The 18,278-nt window shown below is 30.9% G+C and overlaps 1 protein-coding gene across 1 annotated transcript in view; it reads left to right on the top strand.

The window, feature by feature from the left end:
* The first annotated feature begins 7,218 nt into the window (after window positions 1-7,218).
* Window positions 7,219-18,278, top strand: part of LOC139482059 (low-density lipoprotein receptor-related protein 4-like) — a 30,130-nt gene continuing 19,070 nt past the window's right edge. The window contains exons 1-2 of the mRNA XM_071265705.1: window positions 7,219-7,358; window positions 11,100-11,271. Of these exons, the coding sequence (XP_071121806.1) occupies window positions 7,298-7,358; window positions 11,100-11,271 (233 nt within the window). The 5' untranslated portion in view covers window positions 7,219-7,297. The remainder of the gene's footprint in view (window positions 7,359-11,099; window positions 11,272-18,278) is intronic.

The raw sequence follows: 18,278 nt of genomic DNA, 5'->3' as shown, positions 1-18,278 counted from the left end.
TTTGTATCAACGACCTCACTGCCTTAATCCATTCGGAAAGAGTGTCTGCGTCTTCCTTTTCGCGCTTATCCCATTGCCTGGCATAATCTTCGATTGAAACCATGTAACAGGAACCCATCAAACAGGAACCGCGTTTACAAGTGACACAAGTTTTTCATCATTATATCGCTAGACTAGAATAAAAATCGGTTGTGATTTAAAACTTTGCACAAGGCAAACGCGTTTACCTTCATTTGTATTTGGTTAGGATAGCAACAAATGCAACCACAAAAATACTGAGCTCCGAGAAAATTCGAAACAGAAAGTCCTTTATAAAATGGCAAAATCTAAAGCAGAAACACATCGAAATGAATTGATAACAATTTCATACTCCTGACTTGGTACAGTCATTTTCTTATACAGAAAATGGTCGATGAAATTTACCAGTTAAAAGCTAGCTTAATCTTTCACTTGCATAACAGTCCCATTATATTGACAACAATGTGTGAACAAAACAAGCAGACATAATAGGTAAAATGTTTGAAAAATTGGGTACAACAGTTAACATTGTGTTATAATCTTAATCACGATAAAAAATGTAACACAGAAGCACAATAAAGGCATAAATACATAGCAATTGAGAAAAATTATAGACAAGAATACCAAAAATACAATAGCATGTATCAAAGAAACACAAAAAGGCATATATATAGACAAAGCCCATTGGTAAAAATGATAGATAAGAATACACAAATTATCATAGAGCAATAACACAATGACGGGATGTAAACGTACAGATCCTCGTCAAATATATATAAGTCACCATACGGCCTTCAACAATAACCAAAGTCAATACCGCATAGTCAGCTATAACAGTCCCCGAAATGACAAATTTAAAACAATTCAAACAAAAAAAAACAAACAAAACTGTCTAGTACTTAAAAAAGATGAACGAAAACAAATTCTTAACACTCCAAAAATAATACATATCATTATTTTCATATGCCTTATTACAAAAGATAACAATACGTTATTTGATAGTAGTAGGGGAGGTAGTTAGAAGCACTGACTCCTACCTCTGTTAGTCTTGTATGTTTTTTTTTTATTTTAAGTTAATTTGTATGTTTTTGAGTTTAGTATGACATCCATTTTCACGGAACTATTACACATTTTTATGTAAATGCCAGCTGAAGACCACCTCCAAATGCGGAATTTTCTCGCAGCGTTGAAGACACACCGATTGTCTTCGACTGTTATCTGCTCTTGGGTAGGGTTGTTGTCTCTTCGAAATATTTCCCATCTGCATTCTTGATTTGATTTTTGTTATCACATTTGAAAAAAAATATGAGTTTGAAACTCCTCCTCAGTATTACATGCATCTACACAAAAGCATTATACTGTATTATTGATACAGTAAAATATTATATTGATTACAAACAAGACATACTGCATCTAAAATTGAAGAAACGCGTCTATTCAGGAAAATAATTCTGTATATCATATGAATAGTATTTGATAATTGACACCGTTTTAGCGTCTTTTTATTACTTTTGGCCAGCACTAAGCCGGTCCATTATATGATATGGGTTTGAGATTTTTACATGAGTTTCTGTGGATCTACATTTTTTTTCCTGCGGTATATGAAAATAAAAGATTGTAAGAAGTTGAGAATATCTTTTGTATTGTTTTTTTTTCATTTTAGAAGAGAGACCAATTATTTATAACAATGAATGTTTATTGTTATATTATGCGTGAGCCGTATTCGGGCATTTCGCAAACCGGGTTATTTTTTTAAATGTAAACAAAGTACCATTTTCTTATAACAACTCGTCGTCGCGGCGTGGGAAATGATATATACATGTACTTTGCGTTGTTTTTTTTCATTTTATATTCTATGTTGATTATAGAGTATACAGTGTTCATCTTTTAGTAAACATATATAATAAAGATATCTTTACTTTCCATGTGAAATATCTCGGGAGTTTTTATAAGTAGCATGTTTCAGTAAGTGGAAGGGATTTTCAAACCTCTCAAATATCCACTTGGTGTTTGTAAATACTTTGCAATTTTACTTCAACCAAACAGATTGAAATAAATACACTTTGGCATGTCAGTTGTTACACAAAGAATAATTTGCTATACTGTCTTTAGCTTGCTTATTTTGAGTTGTAGTATGAAGCATTTTTTTAGTCTGTCGTATAGTATACCCAATGCAAATATGAAGATGTAGAAAATATACATGGGACAATTTAATATCAATACATGGTAAAACCCAAACATGGAACGTTTGTTATTGTTGTACTTCATCTTCATGTCACCATGAGGCATTCAAAAATTATTTATATTTCTCATAACTAGTAGTAAATAAGTTCAAGTTGACCCTTCGCATTGGTTTGAGTATAATTCATGGTTAAATATCATATACAACTTCATTTCTATTTGTATGACTGATTGTTGATACTTTTAAATTTCACCAAAAGCGAATAGGAATACAAATTTAATGTTTAGTATTTCTCAACCGTTAACTCGAAGGATTATTTTAATATATTTAGTTTCCTTAAGATTTTTATATCTTTTGTTAAACGAAGTTTGGGAAGGGATATAGTGTTGCATTAGTCCATGAGGAACACAAATAGTTTGCCAGTAGATGTAACTTGGTTAGTCTCGAGTATCAAAAAGTAAAATCACAAAAATACTGAACTCAGAGGAAAATCTATAATCACATGGCAAAATCAAATGACAAAACGCACCAAAAACAAATCGACCAGAACTGTCATATTCCTGACTTGGTACAAGCATTTTCAAATGTAGAAAATGGTGGAATAAACCTGGTTTTATAGCGATAAACATCTCACTTTGATGACAGTCTCATTAAATTCCGTTATATTTACATTGATGCGTGAATTAAACAGACACCATAAATAAAATAGTCAAACACATCCATTGATTCGCATGTCTGACATTAGAGAATTTGTATACGTCACCTATATTTGTCCTTCAATGTATATACAATTAATTTTAAAATTTCACATAGGCAATGTTGGCACACAGGCTTAAAAATCAAAAGTCTTGAATATGAATCAGATGATATTCAATTTCAACAACTGTACTTAAAAGATATTAGAATTCATCAACTGCACAATTAAGTTATATCTTATAACATTATCATAAGTAATTGGATTGAACCAGTTCTGTCAATTGATAATTAAAGTCAACTAAATATTGAAGGAGTTTATATAATATTTTGCACTTTGTTTACAACACAAACCTCCATATTTCCGGCTCAAATTTGTTTAGTGCGTGCACCAATTAACTCTTTTGTGTATAACTTTATCAGGTATGAGCATTGTCATTCATTTACACATATGTTATACAGCTTTGAAGTATTTTAAACTGTGAGTTAAATTCAACTACAACATGAATGAACCTAATTCGCAACTCAAACTCTATGTACAGAACGTTCTCGGTCTAAACTTTTAAATACAACAAGTCGATACAAGTCTTCGTTTATAAGCTTAATTATGTGGACAACTATATATAAGTACGCGTACATGTATTGACCTTTTTTTCGGACACGGACCGAAGTGTTAAGGTTTTTAAAATTTAATTATTTCTTTAACTTGTGAGTAAAATATTACAAGTTTCAGTGAATATTGTGTTAAAACAATCTTAGCGACGCTCATAAAAGGTTAGTACTATCTGTAATACTACACGAAGTCTACGTCAGAACTTTTACAATACAATGAATTGATCAATGTTTATTGATATTTATATATTTAATATATTTGTAATTATGAAAACTATTATTTCTTGATAGAGTTTAAAATCGATAAGTGTTATGCTTCAAAACTATCAAAAGTCGATGAACTGTTGAGAAATATAAATGTCATACTTTTATGGATCATCAAAATTAATACAGAAAATTTTTAATATGACGTTTAATATGGTTTTGCATTCAGAAATTTTAATGTTATGTCTTCGTGTTTTTCAAACTGGAGGTAAGATCGTTTGTAAATAATTGTTTATTGAAACATATCTTATTCACACATGCCAAGTCTTAACCTGTTGGTGATCTCTGCTGTTGTTTTTTCATCAGGAAAGGTCAAAATAAAATGTTTGAAATCCAAAGATGTATAAGAAGTGAAACCGTTGAAGAGCTATATGTCAAAAATACATCAAAGAAAAAGTAAAATTCATCTAAAGCCAACTCTGCATGAGGGATTTATGTAAATGAAATATGGTATAACCATCGATAACTACAACCTTGATCTTACTGGAATAACTTCATTGATATATGAAGTAAATGCATGTAAAGATGCATTTGTACTTCTGTCGAATTCTGATGTAAAAGATTCGTCTAAACCCTTGTATGAGATTCACCTCGGTAATAGTCATAACACAAGGTTGAAACTTTTATACAGATCAAACGATGCATTTATTCCTGGTAGCTATTATATACAAATTTTAAATACTCCAAATTTTACTATCTGTGATATATATCTTCCATTTTGGATAAATTTGGCTGATGAAAATATCGCATATGGATCTGTGCTTGTGGTTGCTGAAAATACATTGGATAGTTGGATAAACACGAATCCATTTGAAGTAAGAGGTATTGAAGTATATACAGGCATTTCTTAGACAGGGGAGTGGAAAATATATCTGGAATGTAAGGTACTAATATTTACTTATTGTATTCAACAACGATTATTAGTACACGGTATCGGTTATGGTCAAAGGTGTTGTTCATTTGTTTTTTATTTATAAATATAAGGAATGTTTTAAAATTACTTTTCATTCTACATTCAATTTAATATAACTTGATGCTCATCCAAGTCCACCCATTTTTTATTTATTTTTTCATTTTATTAAATCAATAAAAGAACCTTTTATTGCATTTTGGTATTCAACATTAATATTTGAGCATCAATTCTATTCCAGGTTAATCAACTCTACGATGTGTTGGTCATTACTTATATAAATAAAAAAAAATATAACTTGTTTAAGTAACGCCCCTGACTGTTAAATGCAATTACTTTGAAATTATAAAAATATTGTTACACAAATTGAGTGTGTTTTCTTTTTCAAATTTTAAATCAAAGAAATCACTAATTTTCTTAACTAATAAATTGGTTAACATTTAACAATGTTTAAGCTACAAAAAAATAACCTTAATTATCTTGTCATAAATGTCCATTCTAATTGTAGTTACGGTTCTGTAGTTTTGAGACTTCACATATCTCTTTCAGAAATAGTCTATGAATAGTTTCTTAAAATTTTGGTAAAAGAAAGTTTTAGACACTGCCAAAACCTAAATCGCTAATTTTGTGGTCCATATCAACTTCATTTCTTATATAAAATCTATCAAAGGTTTACTTGTTGTTAAAACATTATATAAGTTTAAATAAAAAAAGAATAAAGCATTGTTTCAAACAATATAAACACAAATTTACTAAGGGCTGATACTATAGATTAACATAGTTTGTTGTCTAAACACTTTAAATACTTCAAATTGATATAGTATTTCTTCAAGTGTGTTTGTTATATTAATCTGAGAGTTATTATGTGAACAACATAGTTATACATATTTGTAATATCGAACAAATAAGGATCTGTACGTGTTATAGAGGTTAATTATTATTAATTATTTCATTGTTAAGCAATTGAAGAAAATTAATTATTTGTATGGTGGTAAAACAATTTTCACGACGCCCAGGAAGGGTTAATACAATATGTACATACTTTTCATTGTCAAAACTATAATCATACAATACTGCAATAATTAGATAGATGTCTTCAGAAATATTTATAAATTTATTCCTGCTGTAATGCTGTAGACATTGCTATAGAAATATGGGTATTCATTGAATTTTCTAAAAATCAGATAATTATGATTTTTAAAGTTTTAATTAAATAGTCAAATGTTTAAAATGAATGGATTGTTCATTTTTATTTATATGTCAACGGAATTTTATGACTTTGGTGTTTAAGATGATTCTGCATACAGAAATATTAACGTTATGCCTACTTGTTTTTACCATCAGAGGTAAGATTATTTTGAAACATTGTGGTCTCATTTATTTTCGTGGCTATTCATTTTTGTATTGTGTACGATTTTTGTGCATTATATCTTTATTTGAAGGCTTTATCAAAGGTTGTACTGGGTTAAATATTTTCACTTGTGCCTCACATACAAATCATTTGCAATCGTTTGTAATCATTGTTATTCAACTTTGTTTTTTACCTTTTATTTTGTAAATAAAACTTAACGAAATGTGTGTCCTGCGAAAAAAAAAAAAATGTTTCTTCCACGAGTTGTATTAAATGCAAATTCCGGATTGAGCTTTCTTCCTTCTTTATGAACTTGTTTGATACTATACTTTCATATGACATTAACGTTCTACCAATGAAAAATATGTTTCGTGCAGTAAATTTAGTACATATCAGCAGGCGTTTATTTTGTTTTCTACTTTTAACCATTGTTGTGGCCCATGTCGCTCGGATTTGATTTCGCGATTTTAAATTCTATTTGATTTAGACAATATGTAAGTTCCATGTTTTGTATATTCGCATTTTACATGTACATCGTACACTTTTTGAGTCAGAACTTTCACTTGTTTTTGTCATCGCTACAAAAACGTCTTTCGTAAATATAGTTTAACTTGCAGAATTGTGATACTTTAGGTTTGTCACATCCCATTTATTATATAAATATCATAAACAAAGCATAAAAGATGTCGTTATTCACTACAAACTTTATCAAAACCCGTTAACTGACTTATTTAGAAGGGATATAGGAACAAAATTGTTGTCAATTCATTAAAGTTGACATTTTGAATAAATATTATTAACTATCGAGTTTGATATTTAAATAGGAAATAAACACTATTATAAATCAGTAGTTGGCATGATTAGAGTTATGTTCTCGAAAAAGTGTTAAAAGCTGCAAAAACTTGATGTATGTTATATACTAATTCCTGTAATTAGAAAAACAAAATGAGTAGCTGTCCATTATATTGAATAGTTTTTCAAATACTTTCATTTGTATCGCCTATGGTGTGAGAAAAGTGTTTTAGTGTTTGACATATGCACAATGGGTTTATAGTTATACTAAAGGCGCGTCCTTATTGGTGTATTTATCATGACTTTGTAAGTTGATTATAATGTGTTCATTGTATAATATATATAGGCCCGTCTTTATTCTTTTTAAGTAGTAACATGACACGCTAAGTAGTTTGTTTAAAAACTGGTTTTCCATCAACTGTTTTCTTTTTACGGATAAAATGTTTCCTCATTATCTTATAAGATATAGAAAATAATGGATGTACGAGTATGGTTTAACATATGTATGATATTTTATCATACATCAGCTGCAGAATGTAAGTAAATTCAAACATATATATTTAGATATACATGTTTAACAGACTAAATATGTTTAAATGTCAAATATCCAATATGGTTACTTTCTACAATTTCATATACTGTAATTTCATATACTGTAATTGTACTTTTTTTCGCGGGTACTTTTTTTCGCGAATTATGTATTTCTAATATATTCGCGGGTACTTATTTTCGCGATATTTTCTCGAAAAATAAAAAAAAAACAAAAAAAAACGGGAGGGATTGTGGTTGATCTTTATGTGATGAAGGTATAATTTTTAAAGCAGTGTAATTGTGAAGTCTGAAGCTGGTATGTCAGTAACTGCTAGAATTCCTTTCTAAGATTATTTATCGCATAGTTCTTTTGTTAGTTTTTTATGTAGTCTATTCTACATTGTACTTGAACTTCTTTTAAATTTGGTTGATCTGTGCGTTTTGCAGTGCATTTGTTTATTTTACATTGAACAAAATTATAAGGGTAGTGTTTAGATCTCGGAAAAACGTTTCACCCAGTCACATATTTTGCTTCTGTTCCTAAGGAGGAATCACTAGCCTTTGTTAGTCGTGTATGTTTATTCAACTGTGCTTTACTTGCTCGTTTCTGAGTTTATCAATGCTTAGTGTTGCGTCCATTTTTAATGATCTAGCATACATTTTTGGTTGTGTGCCAGCATTATTCCATCACAGGATACGAAACCTTTCACTGCATTTCAAACACGTAAGTGGGCTGTTTTCTAATATTTGGTAAAGTTGTTGTCTTTTTTGCATATTCCCCGTTTCCATAGTTCTCTAAATAAAACTGAATTGAAATCTAAATGAAAATTCTTTTTTATTTATTTTGTCTTTTGTATAAGCAATTCAACGCAACGTCATTTGAATACACATACACACGCGCACACATTTCAGAGAGAAATTTTAAAATCATTTAAAATATGTCACATCTCTATATTTCCGAGCCTTAGCAGTACACATCTGCATATTGCAGGCAGGAATGCGTGAAGGTGTTGTTTTAAAACAATGTCACGTCTGAATCTCGTTTAAATTTCCTAACAACAACCGTACAGGAAAACGGGAGGTCGTTGATAACTATCAATGATTAGATCAATAAGTAATAACAAAGCAACGTCAATACACTTTTTAAATGTAATGTCATTCATGAGATCTGTCTACGGCTGCAACATCGACTGCTAATCAAGTCCACAAATGCAGTGGCAGCGAGATTTAAACCAGAAATCTACTGCAATAACGCATTTGAACCTCTGAAGTTTAAACCACTTAACTACTTGCTTAAACACACTGTAATGTATGTGACAGAGACGAAATCAGAAAGTACAAAAGAGAACTCAAAACATGCCTAAAAGATAAGTTGACATTTCTCGCTATCATTTTGAGGTTTGTTGCAGGCAGTCATTACTTTCGACGGTGACACATCCTTTAATAAGGCGAAAACAGGGTGTCAGTGCATACAACATGATTTGAAATCTACAAACGACGTTATGAGTTCAAAATGTAAAACTGCAAAATTGTTTTCAGACAATTAAGAAATGGATGAAATTTATGTTTTTACATTTAGTTAACAAAATCTGCCTATATGAAAATTGGAATAAAAAATAATATCAAATGTGGCTTCAGTATATGTCCTGTTCTTAAGATAAATCATGTGATACCGCAGTATCTTCCATTAGTATAAAATGACCTGCGATTATTAATTTTGATGTTTGTAAAAGCCAGAGGAACATAATTTTGAGCATCACATTATTGACCTTACATAGTTTTTTGCTTTTGATTTAGTTCACGCAGTGACTATAGCTGCAAAATATAACTAAAATATATGAGTGATACGCTGCACGCATTTCGCAACTTCATCTGGTTTCACCTGGAAGGCTACACTTGCCGGATGAGGCTTATGCTTTTAGCGAAAAATTGCTTGAATTTATACATTGAAGATAATTATTGTTTTTATAACGCTCATTCGCATGTTTAAGTTGCAATCTTATGCATCATATATTCTAATTTAATGACTGCATCAGTTTATTTACAAACTAATCCTCTCCTACTTATATGAAAGTTGTTTTTTATTATTTGACACTGGAATGATAATTCAGTTTTATTAATTGAACAAACTGATTAACAGGAGATAGAAATGCGTATGACTTGCACTTTGTAATTTTCTTTTCTTTGTTGTTTTTTTGTTGTTTTTTTGTTGTTGTTTTTTTTTTTTTGGGGGGGGGGGGGGGGGGGAGAGGGTACTTTGAATTTGTATTTTGAATTATTTTTCGTTGTTAAACCTACTAGATTGCATATTAAATATATATTCTATGTCAATGTTAAATTGCATATGGAATAAAGCGACTATCAAATGCAGCTTGTAACCAAGCTTCTTCTCAAACAGAATTGGTATTCGTTACTTTAAAATATATCACACTCAATTGAGGTTACACTGTATATCTTTTAAATTTATCAATGCGTATTAACGGCAATCCTATAGTTCTCCCTTTTATATATATACGACAGTTATCACCATATAATGGAACCATATCAATTTGTTCCTCACCTTCTTATTATTCTTTTAAGTGTTACTATACAAGTATTGAATTTATTTGTCAATGAAAATGACTTAAAACTATATAAAATTCACAACAACTGGTCCTATTATTCTTTTTTCTGTTTAAAAATGTATGAGTAATTATTTCAATTGTTAATTTGACAAATGTGTAACTTGTCAAGATAAAGACATCTCTTATTACTCCTACATGTTATTCTTAATTTGGAATTTGATTCCTTCTGTGTTTCCTCCGATCCAGAACAATTTGCAATACAAGCCAACAGTTTGTTAAAGAAAACCGTATGAAATGGAAGAAAACAACCCAAGGGGATCAATAAATAGCAAAACATGACCATACGACCTAAATTAACAAAACGTTTTTAATAAAATGTTGACAAAAACTAACTGTAATGTTCTGTTGAGGAGGAGTAAAGATCAAACTAGAATATAGTAAACGCAAAAGTTGGTAGGTTAATTTGTATAACAGAAAGTTAATAATAGTTTACGCATTTTGTAAACATTAATGAAATGGGAGCGACAGTGTTCATTTGAAAATAGAATTAAAAAAGTGGATGCAATGAACATACCCATAATGGCGTAGCACGAACCAGATTATCCAATTGAGACGATAAACAACAAACTCATTGTTGAAGCAAAATTGAAATACAGTCTACAAATAATCTTTTCATCGTTATTCATCACTTCTCGAAAACATATCATATTTGAAAAATAAAATTATATCCCTGATGATTAATAGTTTTGTTTAATCATCTAAAAACTGTCAGTTTTATCCTTTGTTTAGTACTACGTTCCCTTCTAGTTTGAGCATACTATTACATTATAATGTGCATCGACGATTGTTTAAAGATTTTGCTTTTAGAAAATTTACACAGAAATTATTTGTCCAAATTCGCATATGTTTTATTCATTATCATATACCAGATGCGGCATGTAAGTTATATATTGTGCTATACTTATATATTTTAAGATAATAAAAATTGTTTAATTATATAAATATAAATTTAGCATACCAAGCCACCAATATTTCAAAGTGTATATTGATATTTGAACTATTTAATGAATTGCGTGGATTGAAAATTTAATATGACAGGCTAACGAGATATTATACAACTAATGGTATCTTTTTTTTAAATTGTTATAGTAGTTTGGATAATTATTTAAATATTTCTTTTAGCTGTACGTGGAAAAGTTCTGTTTGCAAATTTCACTTCAATAAATGAAATTGATGTTAAGACACGAATAGTGACTGTACTTGTCAACCATGGCGATAGTGTGTATTCCTTGGACTACGATTACCAAAACAAATACGTTTATTTTCCAAGATATAATTTAAATTATATTATGCGGTAAGTTTACTTTTGTACATTGTATCAATACATAGCAAAGCATTGTGGGTTTCTAAAGGGGTAGTAAATACAGTTCAATTAGCAAAAACATTAGAAAGGTAAAAACAACGCAAAAACGTCCTATGGTTCTATTTTGATTTTTATAACCATGCATTAGTGGGAAGTTATTCAAAATCCGATTTGAAGGTCTATATCATGGGGCATAAACATAACATAAACCAATGAAATGTCAGGCTTCAATTTGTTTTAGTATCATTTCGCCAAAACCACAGGATCCCGAAGGGTATTCAAAATAAAAAAAGGAGAGTTGTCAGATCTTCTTAGCAAAGCTTAAACAAATGATATGTATTTTAATTAGATTGTACAAGATATGATAAAAACATGTTTTCAAGTATTTTTAATTAACAGTTACTTTATGACTATTGCGTAGATGTGAATAATCAAGTCGATTAAAATAGTGCAAACTGTATAAAGGTAAATTGACTTGAATGTTATCATATACGAAGTGAAAATATTGCAATTCACGTTCAAAAAAGAAAACAGTAATACAGTATTTGTATATCTGCAAATAAACTTCGTTTGTTATACATGTTATAGGTGTTTTTCAAATTTAGTATCATATACGTATGTGAATGATGTTTCCACAATACATTGAATTCATCTCACGGATAGTTGTAAGTTAAAATATGGTAACACTTGAGCGATTCAATGTTTGATCAGACATAATGATAACATGGAAAAGTACAGTAACTTCATAGTTTTTATTTTCAAAAAATAAAATGATAAATTAAAAAATAACCATGCTTTTTAAATTTTCGTGGAAACAATTGAAAATTTTGCCTTTAATTATTGATTATAATGGTTAGGGACTATCTGTTTTGAATTTTCCTCGGAGTTAAGAATTTTGTAATTTTATTTTGTAGTCTGAAAATTTGAAATCAAAAGAACGAAAAAGTTATTTAAACAAATTTTAATTTGTAAATAAGATCACTGATAAATATATTATAATAATTTAACAAAGGATATCAACAATTGCATACAAGACACCATAGCTTTAAGAAAATAAGTCAATTCCATGCTCAGAAAGAGCAGCTACGAAAAAACAAATAAAAATCAATAAAATATAGTCATGCTACTTAAATGGAACAGAGCCCAGGTGATTTGGAATGATAAGGTACATCTTTTGACTCATGACAACAAAGATTTTGGTGACATATCGCATCTGATGATGTGTACTTGGGCGAAATAGGACAGCATTGTGACTACAGTAATGACAAATAATTTGTTGTCTTTATTGTAATGTGATCAATCATACACACTGGTCTATAAAGATAAGTATGCCTCTTAAAGCATATTATTAAAAATGTACTTTCGACAATATTTTACAGCATTTGCAATGTGCACATTTTTTAATTTGTTTTTCTCTTTTCGATAATTACTAAAACACACCCGCGAAATCGCGGGCATATACAGTTTGTGAACTGTTGTAGGATGATGTTTGTAAAAGATAATTATGTATCATGGAGAATTTCAGAAAAGGTATCAAAAGCCTCTCCCTTTTTCAAAGTTCGATATTTGTTTCCTTTCTGTTAAATTCATGTTTCAGGCCTCAGACCACAATTATTCTTCTCCTTTGCTACAATGCATCTTTTGGTATTCGTAAAACTAAGGATTTTCTTATCCCAGGCATAGATTACCTTAGCCGTATTTGGCACAACTTTTTGGAATTTTGGATCCTCAATGCTCTTCAACTTTGTACTTGTTTGGCTTTATAAATATTTTGATATGAGCGTCATTGATGAGTCTTATGTAGACGAAACGCGCGTCTGGCGTACTAAATTACAATCCTGGTACTTTTGATAACTATTTACACTACTGGGTCGATGCCACTACTGGTGGACGTTTCGTCCCCGAGGGCACCACCAGCCCAGTAGTCAACACTTCGGTGTTGACATGAATATCAATAATGGTGTCATTTTTATAAATTTCCTGTTTACAAAACTTTGAATTATTCGTAAAACTAAGGATTTTCCTATCCAAGGCATAGATTACCTTAGCCGTATTTGGCACAACTTTTTGGAATTTTGGATCCTCAATGCTCTTCAACTTTGTACTTGTTTGGCTTTATAAATATTTTGATATGAGCGTCACTGATGAGTCTTATATAGACGAAACGCGCGTCTGGCGTACTAAATTACAATCCTGGTAATTTTGATAACTATTTACACCACTGGGTCGATGCCACTGCTGGTGGACGTTTCGTCCCCGAGGGTATCACCAGCCTAGTAGTCAACACTTCGGTGTTGACATGAATATCAATAATGGTGTCATTTTTATAAATTTCCTGTTTACAAAACTTTGAATTATTCGTAAAACTAAGAATTTTCTTGTCCCAGGCATAGATTACCTTAGCCGTATTTGGCACAACTTTTTGGAATTTTGGATCCTCAATGCTCTTCAACTTTGTACTTGTTTGGCTTTATAAATATTTTGATATGAGCGTCACTGATGAGTCTTATATAGACGAAACGCGCGTCTGGCGTACTAAATTACAATCCTGGTACTTTTGATAACTATTTACACCACTGGGTCGATGCCACTGCTGGTGGACGTTTCGTCCCCGAGGGTATCACCAGCCTAGTAGTCAACACTTCGGTGTTGACATGAATATCAATAATGGTGTCATTTTTATAAATTTCCAGTTTACAAAACTTTGAATTATTCGTAAAACTAAGAATTTTCTTATCCCAGGCATAGATTACCTTAGCCGTATTTGGCATAACTTTTTGGAATTTTGGATCCTCAATGCTCTTCAACTTTGTACTTGTTTGGCTTTATAAATATTTTGATATGAGCGTCACTGATGAGTCTTATGTAGACGAAACGTGCGTCTGGTGTACTAAATTACAATCCTGGTACTTTTGATAACTATTAACACCACTGGGTCGATGCCACTACTGGTGGACGTTTCGTCCCCGAGGGTATCACCAGCCCAGTAGTCAACACTTCGGTGTTGACATGAATATCAATAATGTGGTCATTTTTATAAATTTCCTGTTTACAAAACTTTGAATTATTCGTAAAACTAAGGATTTTCCTATCCCAGGCATAGATTACCTTAGCCGTATTTGACACAACTTTTTGGAATTTTTGATTCCAATGCTCTTCAACTTTGTACTTGTTTGGCTTTATAAATATTTTGATATGAGCGTCACTGATGAGTCTTTTGTAGACGAAACGCGCGTCTGGCGTACTAAATTACAATCCTGGTACTTTTGATAACTATTGGTAAAAGTCAAATTGAATTAAAAATTTGCACCGCTTAAAACACGAAATAAATGTTACTACTATGTTATATAGACCATTACTAGTCTAATAAAATATGCTTCTAGGACAATCGGATCCATCAGTGCTTTTTCTTTTTAGAGACCTATTAACATGCCAGTGGTAGGATATGAATCTTGTATAAATGACTATGATCGACTAAGGCTAATTTGAGGGGTGGTAGGAGGGGTCCTGATCCCGAAATCCCTGTCTTAAAAACATGAAAAATATATTCCTGGATCCCGTATTGATCAATCCCTAGACCCCGAGCTTAAAAACACCAGATCCCGAAGTCCCGAAATTGGTCTTGCCTCCCTCTAGATGTCTAGTCTCTACCCTACTTTCATTTTTGGCAAATCACTACTTTCACTTGTAAAAATTAATTTGTATGCCCTATTTATGTGCATTATGTTTTCTAGTCTGTACATCCGTGACGTCCGTCCGTCTGACCCGCTTCAAGTTAAAGTTTTTGGTCGAGGTAGTTTTTGATGAAGTTAAAGTTTAATCAACTCGAAACTTAGTAAATATAGTTCCGAGGTGGCATCTGTGTACTATGGACACATTCTTGTTTCCACATGTTTTACTTATTTTAATATATATGCAACTGGTGTGACCCCTTAAATAGTAAACATTTCAAAGAAAACAGTAGATAGAATACAGAGAGAAACCCATTATCTTAATTTTAACCAGCTTCACTCAAACTCTTAACTTAAAACCATTTTAGATCCTAATAAAGATATTTTGTCTAATGTTGTAGACAATATAGAAAGCAATCTATGGTCAATTATTATATTTATATATATCGATATATGTTATTAATATCAACTTCACTTTTTAAAACATTTATCATGTATTATATTTCTTGTCACTTGTGTATACAATGTACTTTTGCATTTTAATCCGTCAGGGTTTCATGTTTTTTTGCAATAAAGATTTATTATATATTAAAGTAGCATACTCGTAGTTTACATGTAGAGAAAACGCGTAAAATAATTGTCCTCTCTAAGGAGGTATAATAGATGTGGTTCTTGCGATCTAAACACCATGATATGGAGAACGCTCTGATTGGCTTATTTATTTTTCGATTTTTGTTATATATCATACAATTGGTTGTTTTAAACCGGAAGTCTTATCTATGACTAAAAGTCAGTCTGATGACGGAATCAATATCCGGACTCCGTTTTTTGTCGTTTTTCTCCAAAAATAACTTAATCTGAATAATCATAAGAATGGATGACAAATGCGACTATGCATGTTACCTATAGAACATAGAGGCATGGTGATTAATTAATCGTGGAAGAAAGAGAAGCGACACACAAAATGAGGTCTTTTTGTTTAATACCATAGATATGTTAAGACGATCCTTGAAAAATAATATGTATTAGGAAAATTGAACAATGCCCAATGCCAGTGTCTATTTATTGTTGTTTAACATGTCTAAATAGAGACTCGTTTATTCTACAAGTCTCCTGTTCTCACCTCCTCATTTACCGAGGCCGAAGACATAGGATCCCTGTTTACAGGTCAACACATGCCAAAGAAGCAGGAGACTAAACAAACTTAAGCTGTGTATCACAGGGAAAGTTGATATGATAATGATTACATATTATATTTTATGACAATCGGTCCCAGCAAACAATATTACGTCATAATTACGTCGTAATTTTTTTGTCGCATCAAAATCAGGTTATTACGTTGTGTTTACGTAAAAGGGTATGGTTATTTGACGTTGTCACAACGACATACATCAACGTTGTGGTGACGTAAAATAACGTTTCTACAACGTTATTCCTGACATTACAACACCGTTATTATCACGTAACAGGGCCGTATCTTGGATCAAGAAATAACAAACTCTGTTTAAAGGGTTCGGATGATTTAGTAACCAGCATAGAAATAAACTCTGAAATAACAATATCACAATTTTAAATAACAGTTCTATTTCATAAAACACAAGTATCTTAACTTATACTTTATCACACGTGGTATTAGTAAAATTCAATGCTCTTTATAACCATGATTACTGTGAACTATACTTCTAAATCAACGAAAAATACAATCAGTAAATTGCTGTCACTTGAACCTTTATTTCTCATTATGATACACTACACAATAATACAACCTTAGTTTATAAATAGTGTATTATATAATGTTTACTGGTTTACAATGTGTACGGTACAAAACTAAAGTTAAAACTGTAAATGTAACATTAAACTAATCGGAACATAAGATATTATCTGTTCTTTAAATACAATTACATTACAACAACTATTAAGGTGTAAAGAATAATATCTTTATAAAGACTAATAAAGCCAATATTTAAATATGCTTAAAACCGTATATTTAAAGGGAAATAATCCAAAACGTTCTGTTAACAACATTACATATTTAAAACAGATTGACTCTTTCCCCTTGTTGAGTGAGTTTTACTCACTAGTAATACTCTATATATAACTACATCTATGGCGTCCTTAAAACAAAATGTAATCATAAACATTACGTTAATTTGAGTACAACAAAAGAGAAAAAAGTAAAAAAAGAAATTTTGCTATTGGAAATTTTAGGAATGTCGATAAATACATCGGAACAACGTTTTAACATGTTTAATTACGTGATTTATTTGATCGGATAGAGTAAAATTTCAGTTCTTTATTTCTTATTTTTGTATTATTGCAATGTATTATTGATGACAAAAACATACTTCCTCTTTTATAACAGCGTAAAAATCAACTTAATATTTTATCGACGAAACATATGACGAAGTTGCTATAACGTTACAGATACGTGACACATTCGTCTCAAAATGACATTGCAACAACGTAAATTGGACGTTATTAAAAACAATAACAACGTTGTCCTGACTTCTCTTCTACGTCGTATCTGGTGTGACGTAAAATTACATTCTCACAACGTTGCAACAATGTCGTACTAACGTTACGTCCGTCATGGCCTTCCAGCGATCAATACATAACGTCGCAAGGACGTCATGTGTTTTCTGTGGTGAAATGAAAAACAGCTATATAGAAAGTAATATTGAATTATATAATTCTAGTGCACCACTAAGCAAAGGATGACATAAAACAATATAACATACATTTTATATGACTGCTCTATCTGTTATGGTTGGTAAAAGTCATAAATGAGCATTCAAACTGTTTTATGTTACTTTGTCGTTTGTAATATTAAATATATATTTCAGATTTCAGATTGTTCATCATGTTTGTGTCTAAAGATGAAATAAAATAAAATAAAATAAAATATTTATGCTAGTGTGGATTATTTTCTAATACTAGTTTTCTTCAAAAATAAATACAGATGGATGCAGTCCGAACCTGTAGAGCAAGTTAACTTAATAACCAGTTATTTTGACTGGTCAAAGTTAACCTATAACAAGATTTAGGACTGCTCTGACCTGCCATAGTACCACAATCTAGTTAAATTGAAAAGCGGATTTGGTCCTAGGACTGTTTTTATGTCTGCCGAAAATTTAACTTGAAAACAGGTCTGCTACTGATAAAACTTAACTTCGAACCAGTCATGGCATAAGTTAACATAAGTTAACTTCGAAACCAGTCCTGTCAAAATTAAATATAAGTTAACTTTGATTTTGACAACTCCGTTCGAACCAGACCTGTTCACAAGGTAATTTTTGGCTGGTCTACTCAACACTAAGTTAACTTGTA

The sequence above is a fragment of the Mytilus edulis genome, chromosome 7 (assembly GCF_963676685.1).
Source record: "Mytilus edulis chromosome 7, xbMytEdul2.2, whole genome shotgun sequence".
In the NCBI taxonomy this organism is placed as follows: Eukaryota; Metazoa; Mollusca; class Bivalvia; order Mytilida; family Mytilidae; genus Mytilus; species Mytilus edulis.
Note: the sequence above shows the minus strand (reverse complement) of the source record. Positions and strands in the feature narration are given on the sequence as shown.